General features: G+C 38.0%; 1 protein-coding gene across 4 annotated transcripts in view; it reads right to left on the bottom strand.

Moving 5' to 3' along the window:
• ACBD6 (acyl-CoA binding domain containing 6) overlaps positions 1–14,735 on the bottom strand; it is a 230,738-nt gene that overhangs the window by 26,292 nt on the left and 189,711 nt on the right. For 3 of the 4 annotated variants that reach the window (XM_068541353.1, XM_068541350.1, XM_068541352.1), the window contains one exon: positions 1,004–1,034. In XM_068541353.1, the coding sequence (XP_068397454.1) occupies positions 1,004–1,034 (31 nt within the window). Of the gene's footprint in view, positions 1–401; positions 610–1,003; positions 1,035–14,735 lie in introns of those variants that run through there. The other variant, XM_068541351.1, reaches the window with a different exon arrangement.

The raw sequence follows: 14,735 nt of genomic DNA on the forward strand, positions 1-14,735 counted from the left end.
CACTGCGCCACCAGGGAAGCCCTGATTGTCTTTCTTACTGACTGGGAGGTGTTCTTGATATATTCTAGTTTAAATATTGATGGCTGTCTTTTATTCAACCATATTCACACCCAAATAGATGAAAAGTAACAACACTTTTTCTGGTACTTTACAGTTTACAAAACACTTCAGTATCTTTTACTTCACTGAAATTACCCAGTAGCTCTTCGAGAGCCATATTATTTCCATGTTACAGATCATCCTCTATTTTACAGATTACTTAAGTGAAGATTAGTTAACCACGCTAATCAGTTAATAGGGGAAATAACTTAAAAAATAAAATCTATTTTTCTTCACTTCAACTACATCAAGAAAGCATTTCTTTTTAAAGAAATTTATTTATTTATTTATATTTGGCTTTGTTGGGTCTTCGTTTCTGTGCGAGGGCTTTCTCCAGTTGTGGTGAGCGGGGGCCACTCTTCATCATGGTGCGTGGGCCTCTCACTGTCACAGCCTCTCTTGTTGCGGAGCACAGGCTCCAGATGCGCAGGCTCAGTAGCTGTGACTCACGGGCTTAGCTGCTCCGTGGCATGTGGGATCTTCCCAGACCAGGGCTCGAACCCGTGTCCCCTGCATTGGCAGGCAGATTCTCAACCACTGCACCATCAGGGAAGCCCAAGAAAGCATTTCTTATAGGAGAGATTCTAGCCCCTAAGTGACAGTGATTAGCATCTTACTTGTCACTGACAGTAACAAGAATGAAATAATAAATTTTCAAAAGGGGATTGGAGGAGCCTCCATTTCTGTTGATTGTGTAGAAATGCTCAATTTACTGTGAATGTGTCCATAAGAATTTTAACATATCTCCAACTTTACAGGTTATTAATCTGTTTTTTTTTTTTAGTTACTGTATTTCTGCTAGTGGCTAGGCATTTTTCTAAGCACTATGTTGGGCTGGACAAAGTTGAGATAAACAAATAGAGAAAAGTCAAATATAATTAGTAATAATTTAAAAGCATCTTACCATAATGTAGAGCTGTTTGACCTTCATTGTCCTATAAAAGAAACAATATATTTTAGAACCTAAGTTATTGCAAAAGTATGAAGGTACATAAGCTACAGCAAATATATCTTATATACCAAAGTTCCATAGGTTTAACAGATACAGGAAAAGTCAGTTCTTTGAGCCTCACAGTAACTTTTGACCAAACTCTCCATCTAGGAGAAAAGGAGAATGCTGAACGGTGACTTGTACACTGCAGCAGCTACAGTTAGAGTGACAGGATGACCAGATCTGCAGTTAGTGGCAGAAAAATGGACTCTTGTATATCACTTATCTTGCTAGTATTATGTTTTTTTCTAGGCACATTCCCAAAATCTATCTAAGAAGTCTATGATTTACAGTAAGAGTTAGTAGCTTTTTAATCCCTTTTCAAAGGTTCACAGATTCCAGGCTTATAACGCTAGGTTTCCCAATCATATCAAATATCATAAAGAAATGTGATTTCAAGGCACACAAAGTCCTACAAGCTATTAAAGTCAAAAGTTCCCACATATACTCAGGAAACTCCAACTGTTCAGTTAATTTTTTTATTCCTTTAAAACCAAGATACTCTAACTATATAAACTAGTTACAGCACAGATAAGTCTTTTAGCAATGCTATTTCTTTTTTTTAACTTAATTTTTATTTTATATTGGAGTATAATTGATTTACAATGTTGTTAGTTTCAGGTGTACAGCGAAGTGATTCAGTCATACGTATACCTGTATCTATTCTTTTTCAGATTCTTTTCCCATATAGGTTATTACAGAATATTGAGTAGAGTTCTCTGTGCTATACAGCAGGTCCTTGTTGGTTATCTATTTTATATATAGTAGTGTGTCTATGTTAATCTCAAACTCCTAATTTATCCCTCCCCCGCCTCTCCCCTTTGGTAAACATAAGTTTTTGAAATCTCTGAGTTTGTTCTCTTTTGTAAATAAGTTCATTTGTATCATTTTTTTGGATTCCACATATAAGTTATAACATATGATATTTGTCTTTCTCTGACTTCATTTAGTATGATAATCTCTAGGTCCATCCATGTTGCTGCAAATGGCATTATTTCATTCATTTTTTTATGGCTAATATTCCATTGTATATATGTACTACATCTTCTATATCCATTCCTCTGTTGATGTACACTTAGGTTGCTTCTATGTCTTGGCTACTGTAAACAGCACTGCAGTGAACATTGGGGGGCATGTATCCTTTCAAAACATGGTTTTCTCCAGATATATGCCCAGGACTGGGATTGCTGGATCATATAGTAGCTCTGTTCTTAGTTTTTTAAGGAACCTCCACACTGTTCTCCATAGTGGTTGTACCAGTTTACATTCCCACCAAAAGTGTAGGAGGGGTCCCCTTTTCTCCACACCCTCTCCAGCATTTATTGTTTGTAGACTTTTTGATGATGGCCATTCTGACTGGTGTGAGGTGATTCCTCATTGTAGTTTTGATTTGCACTTCTCTAATGATTAGCCATGTTGAGCATCTTTTCATGTGCTTTTTGGCCATCTGTAAGTCTTTCTTTAGAGAAATGTCTATTTAGATCTTCTGCCCACTTTTTGGTTGGGTTGTTTTTTATTTTTTTGATATTGAGCTGAATGAGCTGTTTGTAAATTTTGGAGATTAATCCTTGGTCGGTTGCTTCGTTTGCAAATATTTTCTCCCATCCTGTGGGTTGTCTTTTCATTTTGTTTATGGCTTTCTTTGCTGTGCGGAAGCTTTTAAGTTTAATTAGGTCCCATTTGTTTATTTTTGTTTTTATTTTCATTACTCTAGGAGGTGGATCCAAAAAGATATTCCTGTGGCTTATGTCCGAGAGTGTTCTGCCTACGTTTTCCTCTAAGAGTTTTATAGTATCTGGTCTTACATTTAGGTCTTTAATCCATTTTGAGTTTATTTTTGTGTATGGCGTTAGGGAGTGTTTTAATTTCATTCTTTTACATGTAGCTGTCCAGTTTTCCCAGCCGTTTATTGAAGGGATTGTCTTTCCTCCATTGTATATTCTTTCCTCCTTTGTCATAGATTAATTGACCACAGCTGTGTGGGTTTATTTCTGGGCTTTCTATCCTGTTCCATTGATCTATATTTCTGTTTTTATGCCAGTACCATACTGTTTTGATTACTGTAGCTTTGTAGTATAGTCTGAAGTCAGGGAGCCTGATTCCTCCAGCTCTGTTTTTCTTTCTCAGGATTGCTTTGGATATTCAGGGTCTTTTGTGTTTCCGTACAAATTTAAAACTTTTTTGTTCTAGTCCTGTGAAAAATGCTATTGGTAATTTGATAGGGATTGCATTGAATCTGTAGATTGCCTTGGGTAGTACAGTCATTTTCACAATGTTGATTCTCCCAATCCAAGAACATGGTATATCTTTCCATCTGAGCAATGATATTTCTTTTTTTTTTTTACATGAAATATCTGATAATTTATTAAATATTACAATTAATAATGTATTATAAACATGCCAGGTGGTAAAGGGTAGGAGAAATCGATCCTTTTTTTTTTTAAACATCTTTATTGAAGTATAATTGCCTTACAATGGTGTGTTAGCTTCTGCTTTATAACAAAGTGAATCAGTTATACACATACAATATGTTCCCATATCTCTTCCCTCTTGCATCTCCCTCCCTCCCACCCTCCCCATCCCACCCCTCTACGTGGTCACAAAGCACCGAGCTGATCTCCCTGTGCTATGTGGCTGCTTCCCACTAGCTATCTATTTTACATTTGGTAGTGTATATATGTCCATGACACTCTCTTACCCTGTCACATCTCACCCCACCCCCTCCCCATATCCTCAAGTCCATTCTCTAGTAGGTCTGTGTCTTTATTCCCGTCTTGCCACTAGGTTCTTCATGGCCTTTTTTTTTTTTTTCCCTTAGATTCCGTATATATGTGTTAGCATACTGTATTTGTTTTTCTCTTTCTGACTTACTTCACTCTGTATGACAGACTCTTAACTCCATCCACCTCATTACAAATACCTCCATTTCATTTCTTTTTATGGCTGAGTAATATTCCATTGTATATATGTGCCACATCTTCTTTATCCATTCATCTGTCGATGGACATTTAGGTTGCTTCCATGTCCTGGCTATTGTAAATAGAGCTGCAATGAACATTTTGGTACATGACTCTTTTTGAACTATGGTTTTCTCAGGGTATATGCCCAGTAGTGGGATTGCTGGGTCGTATGGTAGTTCTATTTGTAGTTTTTTAAGGAACCTCCATACTGTTCTCCATAGTGGCTGTATCAATTTACATTCCCACCAACAGTGCAAGAGTGTTCACTTTCCTCCACACCCTCTCCAGCATTTATTGTTTCTAGATTTTTTGATGATGGCCATTCTGATCGGTGTGAGATGATATCTCATTGTAGTTTTGATTTGCATTTCTCTAATGATTAATGATGTTGAGCATTCTTTCATGTGTCTGTTGGCAATCTGTATATCTTCTTTGGAGAAATGTCTATTTAGGTCTTCTGCCAATCTTTGGATTGGGTTGTTAGTTTTTTTGTTATTGAGCTGCATGAGCTGCTTGTAAATCTTGGAGATTAATCCTTTGTCTGTCAGTTGCTTCATTTGCAAATATTTTCTCCCATTCTGAGGGTTGTCTTTTGGTCTTGTTTATGGTTTCCTTTGCTGTGCAAAAGCTTTTAAGTTTCATTAGGTCCCATTTGTTTATTTGTGTTCTTATTTCCATTTCTCTGGGAGCTGGGTCAAAAAGAATCTTGCTGTGATGTATGTCGTAGAGTGTTCTGCCTATGTTTTCCTCTAAGAGTTTGATAGTGTCTGGCCTTACACTTAGGTCTTTAATCCATTTTGAGTTTATTTTTGTGCATGGTGTCAGGGAGTGTTCTAATTTCATACTTTTACATGTATCTGTCCAATTTTCCCAGCACCACTTATTGAAGAGGCTGTCTTTTCTCCACTGTATATGCTTGCCTCCTTTATCAAAGATAAGGTGACCATATGTGTGTGGGTTTATCTCTGGGCTTTCTATCCTGTTCCACTGATCTATATTTCTGTTTTTATGCCAGTACCATACTGTTTTGATTACTGTAGCTTTGTAGTATAGTCTGAAGTCAGGGAGCCTGATTCCTCCAGCTCTGTTTTTCTTTCTCAGGATTGCTTTGGATATTCAGGGTCTTTTGTGTTTCCGTACAAATTTAAAACTTTTTTGTTCTAGTCCTGTGAAAAATGCTATTGGTAATTTGATAGGGATTGCATTGAATCTGTAGATTGCCTTGGGTAGTAGAGTCATTTTCACAATGTTGATTCTCCCAATCCAAGAACATGGTATATCTTTCCATCTGAGCAATGATATTTCTTAAGCTGAGAGCAGGTGATCACATTACATGAGCAACACATAATCAGGATTAAGTACAGGTGAAAAGTAGAATTTAGTAGTTTAGTTGATATGCATTTAGTATGTGCATGGTCATTATTAAGCCCCTGGTAATTAAGAATAAATGATTAACCATTATTGTGAATAACTGAGACAGGGTGGTATTATGATTTAAATCAACTATTCTTGGACAAGCCATATCTACCTTTCCCATTTCCTAAAAGCTGAATGTGGCAGTTGGTTCCCAGAAGGTTTTGGGTGTGGTTCTTTCTATTTAATCTCCTAAGAAGAAAAGCAAAAAGCTGCCACAGAGAGCTTATTTTCTGGTTCAGATAGGTAGTAAGAAAAGAGTCATGCCTTAAGGGCTTTTTAACACCTAGAGAAGCTTGGCAGGGATAACAGCTGGTGGGGGTAGAGAAACAACTTTGAGGCAACACAGTTTAATTAAACTGTTTTCCTACCAGGGAATAAGAGTTCTCATTGGATTTGGAGGTGAGGGGTGGGTGGGTGGGAGGAGATAAGAAAGAAGTAATTTTGAGGAACCCTGTGAGTAGGGTAGACTCATCTGAGGTGCAACAGTGGCTACATTTGGGATGCCCATTAAACATCATAAGGATAATAATAAACTCTAAGGGGAGGGAAAGATGGAAAGCAGCATCAAGAAGTCAGGAAGAGATAATTTTTGCCTACTACTTTTTTGAGTTTTTCGATACAGCCCCTACTTTGCTCCCAGCTCCTCTCTGCCTTGCCCTGCCCTTGAGGTTAAGGGCAGGTAGGAGAAGAGAGCTGAGGCAGCTACAGTAAACAGGATTGAAGAGATGATTATGTGGGGCAGCACAACAGTGTGAAGTTGTACTCCAGAGTATATGGACTTGCCTGACTATGGCCAAGGGCACATTTGAAAGAACTGCACTGCCCATTATGGCTTTAGACTCGTATCTGCTTTGCTAGTTTCCAGAGTTAATCTGTAAAAGTGTATGTGTGTGTATGGGTACACACATCTGATGGGTTTATACATTCACATTTATAGCTTAAATGCCTGGCAACAGAAAGCAATTTCAGAAAGAGTTTCATCTATTGCAGTTTCAGGACTCGAACTCATGCATCCATCATGCAGGGTTATATTTTCCACAATTATCCATCTTTAGAAACTAGTTCTCTTGCTATTTGTGCATAACTTTCTTGTTTAATCACTGTGTTCATATATACTCAAAGTTCAGTTTCATTCAATTTGTAATTGCTTATCTTCACTAGAGAGGTGGAAGCATAATTATTATTTTAGTCACTTTTACCAATGAATACTAAATCTCTATCTCCACCCCAACTTCCAACTAATTAATTAATTAAAAATGTTTATTGAGCTCCTACTATGGCCCAGGCACTGTTCTAGGTACTGGGAACAAAGAGGTGACAAAAACAGAGAAGGTCTCTCATGTTATAAATCTTACATTCTAGTGATAGGTGAAGTAGTAAGCAAATAAATCTATTCTATAACAGGTAGTGATACGTGCTCTGAAAAAAAAAGGCATAATAGAGTCTAGCGTGATGTCTGATGCTATTTTAGATAGAAAGAACAAGGAACAACTTTATGAGAAGATATGTACACACAGACAATTGAGGAAGAGTCTAGGGTAGCCATGGAACCCAAGCTGAGCAAATCATAGCATCCATCATCCTCCTGGTCTAAAAGTAAGCAAGTCACTCAAGCCAAATCAATTAGAGTTTTCTTTCAGGATTTAAAAAAATGGAGCTAGGAGACAGAAGCGTGTATGCAGAGAAGGTCTTTTGCTCTCTGGTCAAAAGAAAATGATGTAGTGAATAAAGACAGATACAAAAAGATAAATATTGTATTATTCCACTTATATGAAGTGCTTAGAGTAGTCAAATTCAGAGAGACAGAAATAGAATAGTGGTTACCAGTGGCTGGAGGGAGGGAGGAATGGGGAGTTATTGTTTAGTGGGTACAGAGTTTCACTATGGGATGATGAAAATGTTCTGGAGATGGGTAGTGGTGACGGTTGCACACGATGTGAATGTACTTAACGCCACTGACCTGTGCACCTAAAAATGCTTAAAGTAGTTAATTTTCTCATGTATATCTTAGCACAATTTTTTAAAAAAGAAAAGAAAAAGTAAAAGATGTGGGCCCAAAACTTATACAAGTAGCACTGTTCTCCACTTTTTGGAGAAAACCGGTCTGCGGTAGGAGAGAATGAAGTATCCACAAAGAAGAAAGTAGTGGTGAAAGATCCAGAGAGAGTGTGAGTCTCTGGTCCTTGTCATTCCAGCTATGTCCTTGCCTTTCTTGGTTAGGTGAGCCAACAACAAAATACCCTCTAGGCAAATGTGATCTTTTTGTCACTTGCAAACAAAGAGTCCTGACTAATATAGAACTCAAGGCAATTTGTGACCCAAGCCTTGGTGATCTTCCTCCCAATTTTGTGACTGCTGATTCCCAGTAAGAATACCTATCTGGACTCCCACAGCTGTAAATGCTCTTCACTCTGCTTGAAAACTATCCTCCAACTTTATAGTGTTTTGCTCTTTTCTCCTATTTAAAAATTCATCTTTGATATATTTAACCATTTTAAGTAGACCTATAGTCCCTAAATTTCTTTTATTTGAGCTCAGGGAGAGGAAGCAGGTGGTGCTACACGTGATGTTTGTGGTGCTCCCTGAGATTTGAGTATTATTGATTGCTTCCTGTGTGCTTTATAATTTTAGACTGTAAATTCATTTTAAGTGGGGTTTTATCTGTGAAAAATTCTGTGCTGTATTCTCTGGATTGAGATTCTGTCCCTCCAGAATGACTTTGCTTTTGTTTCTGCCAGGCACCACAGAGATATTAGCAGTCTGATATCCTTATGTTGATTTCTTAGCTTGGGGACTTCTGAACACTTAAGTAGTGTAAATTATTTTTTTTAACATCTTTATAGGAGTATAATTGCTTTACATTGTTGTGTTAGTTGCTGCTAAATTAACAAAGTGAATCAACTATATATATATACATACATCCCCATAGCCCCTCTCTCTTGCGTCTCCCTCCCACCCTCCCTATCCTGTCCCGCTAGGAGGTCACAAAGCACCGAGCTGGTCTCCCTGCGTGTGCTATGCGGCTGCTTCCCATTAGCTATCTATTTAACATTTGGTAGTGTAGATATGTCAGTACCTCTCACTTCATCTCAGCTTACACTTCCCGCTCCCCGTGTCCTCAAGTCCATTCTCTACGTCTGCATCTTTATTCCTGTCCTGCCCCCTAGGTACTTTTCTTTTTTTTTAGATTCCATATATATGTGTTAGCATATGGTATTTGTTTTTCTCTTTCTGACTTACTTCACTCTGTATGACAGACTCTAGGTCCATCTACCTCACAACAAATAATTCAATTTCTTTTCTTTTTATGGCTGAGTAATATTCCATTGTATATATGTCCCACATCTTCTTTATCCATTCATCTGTTGATGGACACTTAGGTTGCTTCCATGTCCTGGCTATTGTAAGTAGTGCTGCAATGAACATTGTGGTACATGACTCTTTTTGAATTACGGTTTTCTCAGGGTATATGCCCAGTAGTGGGATTGCTGGGTCTTATGGTAGTTCTATTTTTAGTTTTATAAGGAACCTCCATACTGTTCTCCATAGTGGCTGTATCAATTTACATTCCCACCCACAATGCAAGAGGGTTCCCTTTTCTCCACACCCTCTCCAGCATTTATTGTTTGTAGATTTTTTGATGATGGCCATTTTGACCGGTGTGAGATGATATCTCATTGTAGTTTTGATTTGCATTTCTCTAATGATTAATGATGTTGAGCATTCTTTCATGTGTGTGTTGGCAATCTGTATATCTTCTTTGGAGAAATGTCTGTTGAGGTCTTCAGCCCGTTTTTGGATTGGGTTTTTTTTTTTTTTTGATATTGAGCTGCATGAGCTGCTTGTAAATCTTGGAGATTAATCCTTTGTCAGCTGCTTCATTTGCAAATATTTTCTCCCATTCTGAGGGTTGTCTTTTGGTCTTGTTTATGGTTTCCTTTGCTGTGCAAAAGCTTTTAAGCTTCACTAGGTCCCATTTGTTTACTTTTGTTTGTATTTCCATTTCTCTAGGAGGTGGGTCAAAAAGGATCTTGCTGTGATTTATGTCATAGAGTGTTCTGCCTATGTTTTTCTGTAAGAGTTTGATAGTGTCTGGCCTTACATTTAGGTCTTTAATCCATTTTGAGTTTATTTTTGTGTATGGTGTTACGGAATGTTCTAATTTCAAACTTTTACATGTAGCTGTCCAGTTTTCCCAGCACCACTTATTGAAGAGGCTGTCTTTTCTCCACTGTATATTCTTGCCTCCTTTATCAAAGATAAGGTGACCATATGTGCGTGGGTTTATCTCTGGGCTTTCAATCCTGTTCCATTGATCTGTAGTTCTGTTTTTGTGCCAGTGCCATACTGTCTTGATTACTGTAGCTTTGTAGTATAGTCTGAAGTCAGGGAGCCTGATTCCTCCAGCTCCGTTTTTCTTTCTCAAGATTGCTCTGGCTATTCAAGGTCTTTTGTGTTTTAATACAAATTGTGACATTTTTTGTTCTAGTGCTGTGAAAAAAGCCATTGGTAGTTTGATAGGGATTGCACTGAATCTGTAGATTGCTTTGGGTAGTATAGTCATTTTCACAATGTTGATTCTTCCAGTCCAAGAACATGGTATTTCTCTCCATCTGTTTGTATCATCTTTAATTTCTTTCATCAGTGTCTTACAGTTTTCTGCATATAGGTCTTTTGTCTCCTTAGGTAGGTTTATTCTTTTTGTTGCAATGGTAAATGGGAGTGCAAGAGATTTCTGTGCATGCATTTTGTATCCTGCTACTTTACCAAATTCATTGATTAGCTCTAGTAGTTTTCTGATAGCATCTTTAGGATTCTCTATGCATAGTATCATGTCATCTGCAAACAGTTGACAAGTTTTACTTCTTTTACTATTTGGATTCCTTTTATTTCTTTTTCTTCTCTGATTGCTGTGGCTAAAACTTCCAAAACTATGCTGAATAATAGTGGTGAGAGTGGGCAACCTTCTCTTGTTCCTGATCTGAGTGGAAATGCTTTCAGTTTTTCACCATTGAGAGCAATGTTGGTTGTGCGTTTGTCATATATGACCTTTATTATGTTGAGGTAAGTTTCCTCTATGCCTACTTTCTGGAGAGTTTTTATCATAAATGGGTATTGAAATTTGTCGAAAGCTTTTTCTGCATCGATTGAGATTATCATATGCTTTTTATCCTTCAATTTGTCAATATGGTGTATCACACTGATTGATTTGCATATATTGAAGAATCCTTGCATTCCTGGGATAAACCCCACTTGATCATGGTGTATGATCCTTTTAATGTGCTGCTGGATCCTGTTTGCTAGTATTTTGTTGAGGATTTTTACATCTGTGTTCCTCAGTGATATTGGTCTGTAGTTTTCTTTTTTTGTAACATCTTTGTCTGGTTTTGGTATCAAGGTGATGGTGGCCTCGTACAATGAGTTTGGGAGTGCTCCTCCCTCTGCTATATTTTGGAAGAGTTTGAGAAGGATAGGTGTTAACTCTTCTGTAAATGTTTGATAAAATTCACCTGTGAATCCATTTGGTCCTGGGCTTTTGTATGTTGGAAGATTTTTAATCACAGTTTCAATTTCAGTGCTTGTGATTGGTCTGTTTATATTTTCTATTTCTTCATGGTTCAGTCTCAGAAGTTTGTGCTTTTCTAAGAATTTGTCCATTTCTTCCAGGTTGTCCATTTTATTGGCATATAGTTGCTTGTAGTAATCTCATGATCCTTTGTATTTCCGCAGTGTCAGTTGTTACTTCTCCTTTTTCACTTCTAATTCTATTGATTTGAGTCTTTCTCCCTTTTTTCTTGATGCATCTGGCTAATGGTTTATCAATTTTGTTTATCTTCTCAAAGAACCAGCTTTTAGTTTTATTGTTCTTTGGTATTGTTTCCTTCATTTCTTTTTCATTTATTTCTGATCTGATCTTCATGATTTCTTTCCTTCTGCTAACTTAGGGGTTTTTTGGTTCTTCTAATTGCTTTAGGTGTAAGGTTAAGTTGTTTATTTGAGATTTTTCTTGTTTCTTGAGGTAGGATTGTATTGCTATAAACTTCCCTCTTAGAACTGCTTTTGCTGTATCCCATAGGTTTTGGGCCATCATGTTTTCATTGTCATTTATTTCTAGGTATTTTTTGATTTCCTCTTTGATTTCTTCAGTGATCTCTTGGTTATTTAGTAGTGTATTGTTTAGCCTCCAAGTGTTTGTATTTTTTACAGTTTTTTTTTTCTGTAATTGATATCTAGTCTTATAGCATTATGGTCGGAAAAGATACTTGATACGTTTTCAGTTTTCTTAAATTTACCAAGGATTGATTTGTGACCCAAGATGTGATCTACCCTGGAGAATGTTCCATGAGAACTTGAGGAGAAAGTGTATCCTGTTGTTTTTGGATGGAATGTCCTATAAATATCAATTAAGTCCATCTTGTTAATGTGTCATTTAAAGCTTGTGTTTCCTTATTTATTTTCATTTTGGTTGATCTGTCCATTGGTGAAAGTGGGGTGTTAAAGTCCCCTGCTATTACTGTGTTACTCTTGATTTCCCCTTTTATGGCTGTTAGCATTTGCCTTATGTATTGAGGTGCTCCTATGTTGGGTGCATAAATATTTACAATTGTTATATCTTCTTGGATTGATCCCTTGATCATTATGTAGTGTCCTTCTTTGTCTCCTGTAATAGTCTTTATTTTAAATCCTACTTTTTCTGATATGAGAAATTGCTACTCCAGCTTTTGTTTGATTTCCATTTGCATGGAATATCTTTATCCATCCCCTCACTTTCAGTCTGTATGTGTCCCTAGGTCTGAAGTGTGTCTCTTGTAGACAGCATATATACAGATCTTGTTTTTGTATCCATTCAGCCAGTCTAGGTCTTTTGGTTGGATCATTTAATCCATTTACATTTAAGGTAATTATCGATATGTATGTTTCTATTACCATGTTCTTAATTGTTTTGGGTTTGTTACTGTAGGTCTTTTCCTTCTCTTGTGTTTCCTGCCTAGAGAAGTTCCTTTAGCATTTGTTGTAAAACTGGTTTGGTGGTGCTAAATTCTCTCAGCTTTTGCATGTCTGTAAAGGTTTTAATTTCTCCATCAAATCTGAATGAGATCCTTGCTGGGTAGCGTAATCTTGGTTGTAGGTTTTTCCCCTTCATCACTTTAAATATGTCCTGCCAATCCCTTCTGGCTTGCAGAGTTTCTGCTGAAAGATCAGCTGTTAACCTTATGAGGATTCCCTTGTATGTTACTTGTTGCTTTTAATATTTTTTCTTTGTATTTAATTTTTGATAGTTTGATTAATATGTGTCTTGGCATGTTTCTCCTTGGATTTATCCTGTATGGGACTCTCTGCTCTTCCTGGACTTGACTATTTCCTTTCCCATATTAAGGAAGTTTTCAACTATAATCTCTTCAAATATTTTCTCAGTCCCTTTCTTTTTCTCTTCTTCTTCTGGGACCTGTATAATTCGAATGTTGGTGCGTTTAATGTTGTCCCAGAGGTGTCTGAGACTGTCCTCAATTCTTTTCATGCTCTTTTCTTTATTCTGCTCTGCAGTAGTTATTTCCACTATTTTATCTTCCAGGTCATTTATCTGTTCTTCTGCCTCAGTTATTCTGCTATTGATTCCTTCTAGAGAATTTTTAATTTCATTTATTGTGTTGTTCATCGTTTGCTCTTTAGTTCTTCTAGGTCCTTGTTAAACGTTTCCTGTATTTTCTCCATTCTATTCCAAGATTTTGGATTATCTTTACTATCATTACTCTGAATTCTTTTTCAGGTAGGCTATTTCCTCTTCATTTGTTTGGTGTGGTGGGTTTTTACCTTGCTCCTTCATCTCCTGTATATTTCTCTGTCTTCCCATTTTGCTTAACTTACTGTGTTTGGGGTCTCCTTTTTGCTGGCAGCAGGTTCATAGTTCCCGTTGTTTTTGGTGTCTGCCCCCAGTGGGTAAGGTTGGTTCAGTGGGTTGTGTAGGCTTCCTGGTGGAGGGGACTGGTGCCTGTGTTCTGGTGGATGAGGCTGGATCTTGTCTTTCTGGTGGGCAAGAACACGTCCAGTGGTGTGTTTTGGGGTGTCAGCACTGGAGCTTGCTGGTTGTTGAGTGGAGCTGGGTCTTAGCATTGAGACGGAGATCTGTGGGAGAGCTCTCGCTGATTCATATTACGTGGGGCCAGGAGGTCTCTGGTGGTCCAATGTCCTGAACTCGGCTCTCCCACCTCAGCGGCTCAGGCCTGACACCCGGCTGGAGCACCAAGACACTGTCAGCCACACGGTGTAGACAAATGTGGTAAAAATATGACTGGTGTCTTGGATTTCTCTTTGCTGGGCGATTTCTCCAAGCCAGGTCCCCTTTGTGAGAAACACAGCAAGCCAAAATGCTGAGACACCCGAGGTTTGCAGAGAAGACAGTGCTTATTCACAAGGCAGCCAAGGAGAAGACAGTAGAACAAATCTCAAATCTGGCTCCCGGAAGACAAGGGGCTAGCGTATTTATGGGATAAAGAATAACGTAGCAGGGCCGTCTGAGGTGTAGCGAGTGTGGGGAGCATGGGGAACGTGGGGAAAGGTGATTGGGTAAGGTGTGGTAGGTGTGGTAATCCAATAGTGTAAATTTTAAAAGGGCAAACCTCTCTCGATCCCACCTCCCACTCCTGGGATTGGAGTACAGGCCAAGAAAAACTCTCCATGTCAACTCTGTGTTGGTGGGCAGAGTTTTAAAGTCTACTTCTTCCTGATGGTGGTTGCTGTTTTTAGAGAGATCTCTACCTCATGGGTACTGAGACTGGCCAATCCTTCCTTTCACGGCAGCCAAGTGTTGGTTTAAACTTACCATTTTCTTTTTAAAGCGTTGGGCTTATTAAAAATTTAAGGCTTACTATTGTAGTTTGTTTCTTAGCTGTGTTTGTTTTGGCCCTCAGAGAACTACCTTGTATCTTTGTAAGCTCTACTGTGCATTTAAAGGGATTTTATTCTGCGTTTCTGGGTATTCTGTAGTGGGAGAATCTTCAGATTATTTAGTCTGGAATCTTGTAAGAAAAGGAAATCCCCTCAGCCTTTAAGATTCAGTTCATCTTCTTTAAGAAACCTCCTCAACTCCTTAGGTGGGGTTAGGGGCCCCTCTTTTCTACCACTGCAGTATAGCTTACACTATATGTACTTGTCTGTCTCTTCCATTAAGACTGTAAACTTCTTGTATGCAAGTACTATGTCTTTCATCCAGTGCCCATCACAATGTCTTGCATAACATGTGTGCTCAATAAATGTTCATGAAATGAGAG

The sequence above is a fragment of the Eschrichtius robustus genome, chromosome 3 (assembly GCF_028021215.1).
Source record: "Eschrichtius robustus isolate mEscRob2 chromosome 3, mEscRob2.pri, whole genome shotgun sequence".
NCBI lineage: Eukaryota > Metazoa > Chordata > Mammalia > Artiodactyla > Eschrichtiidae > Eschrichtius > Eschrichtius robustus.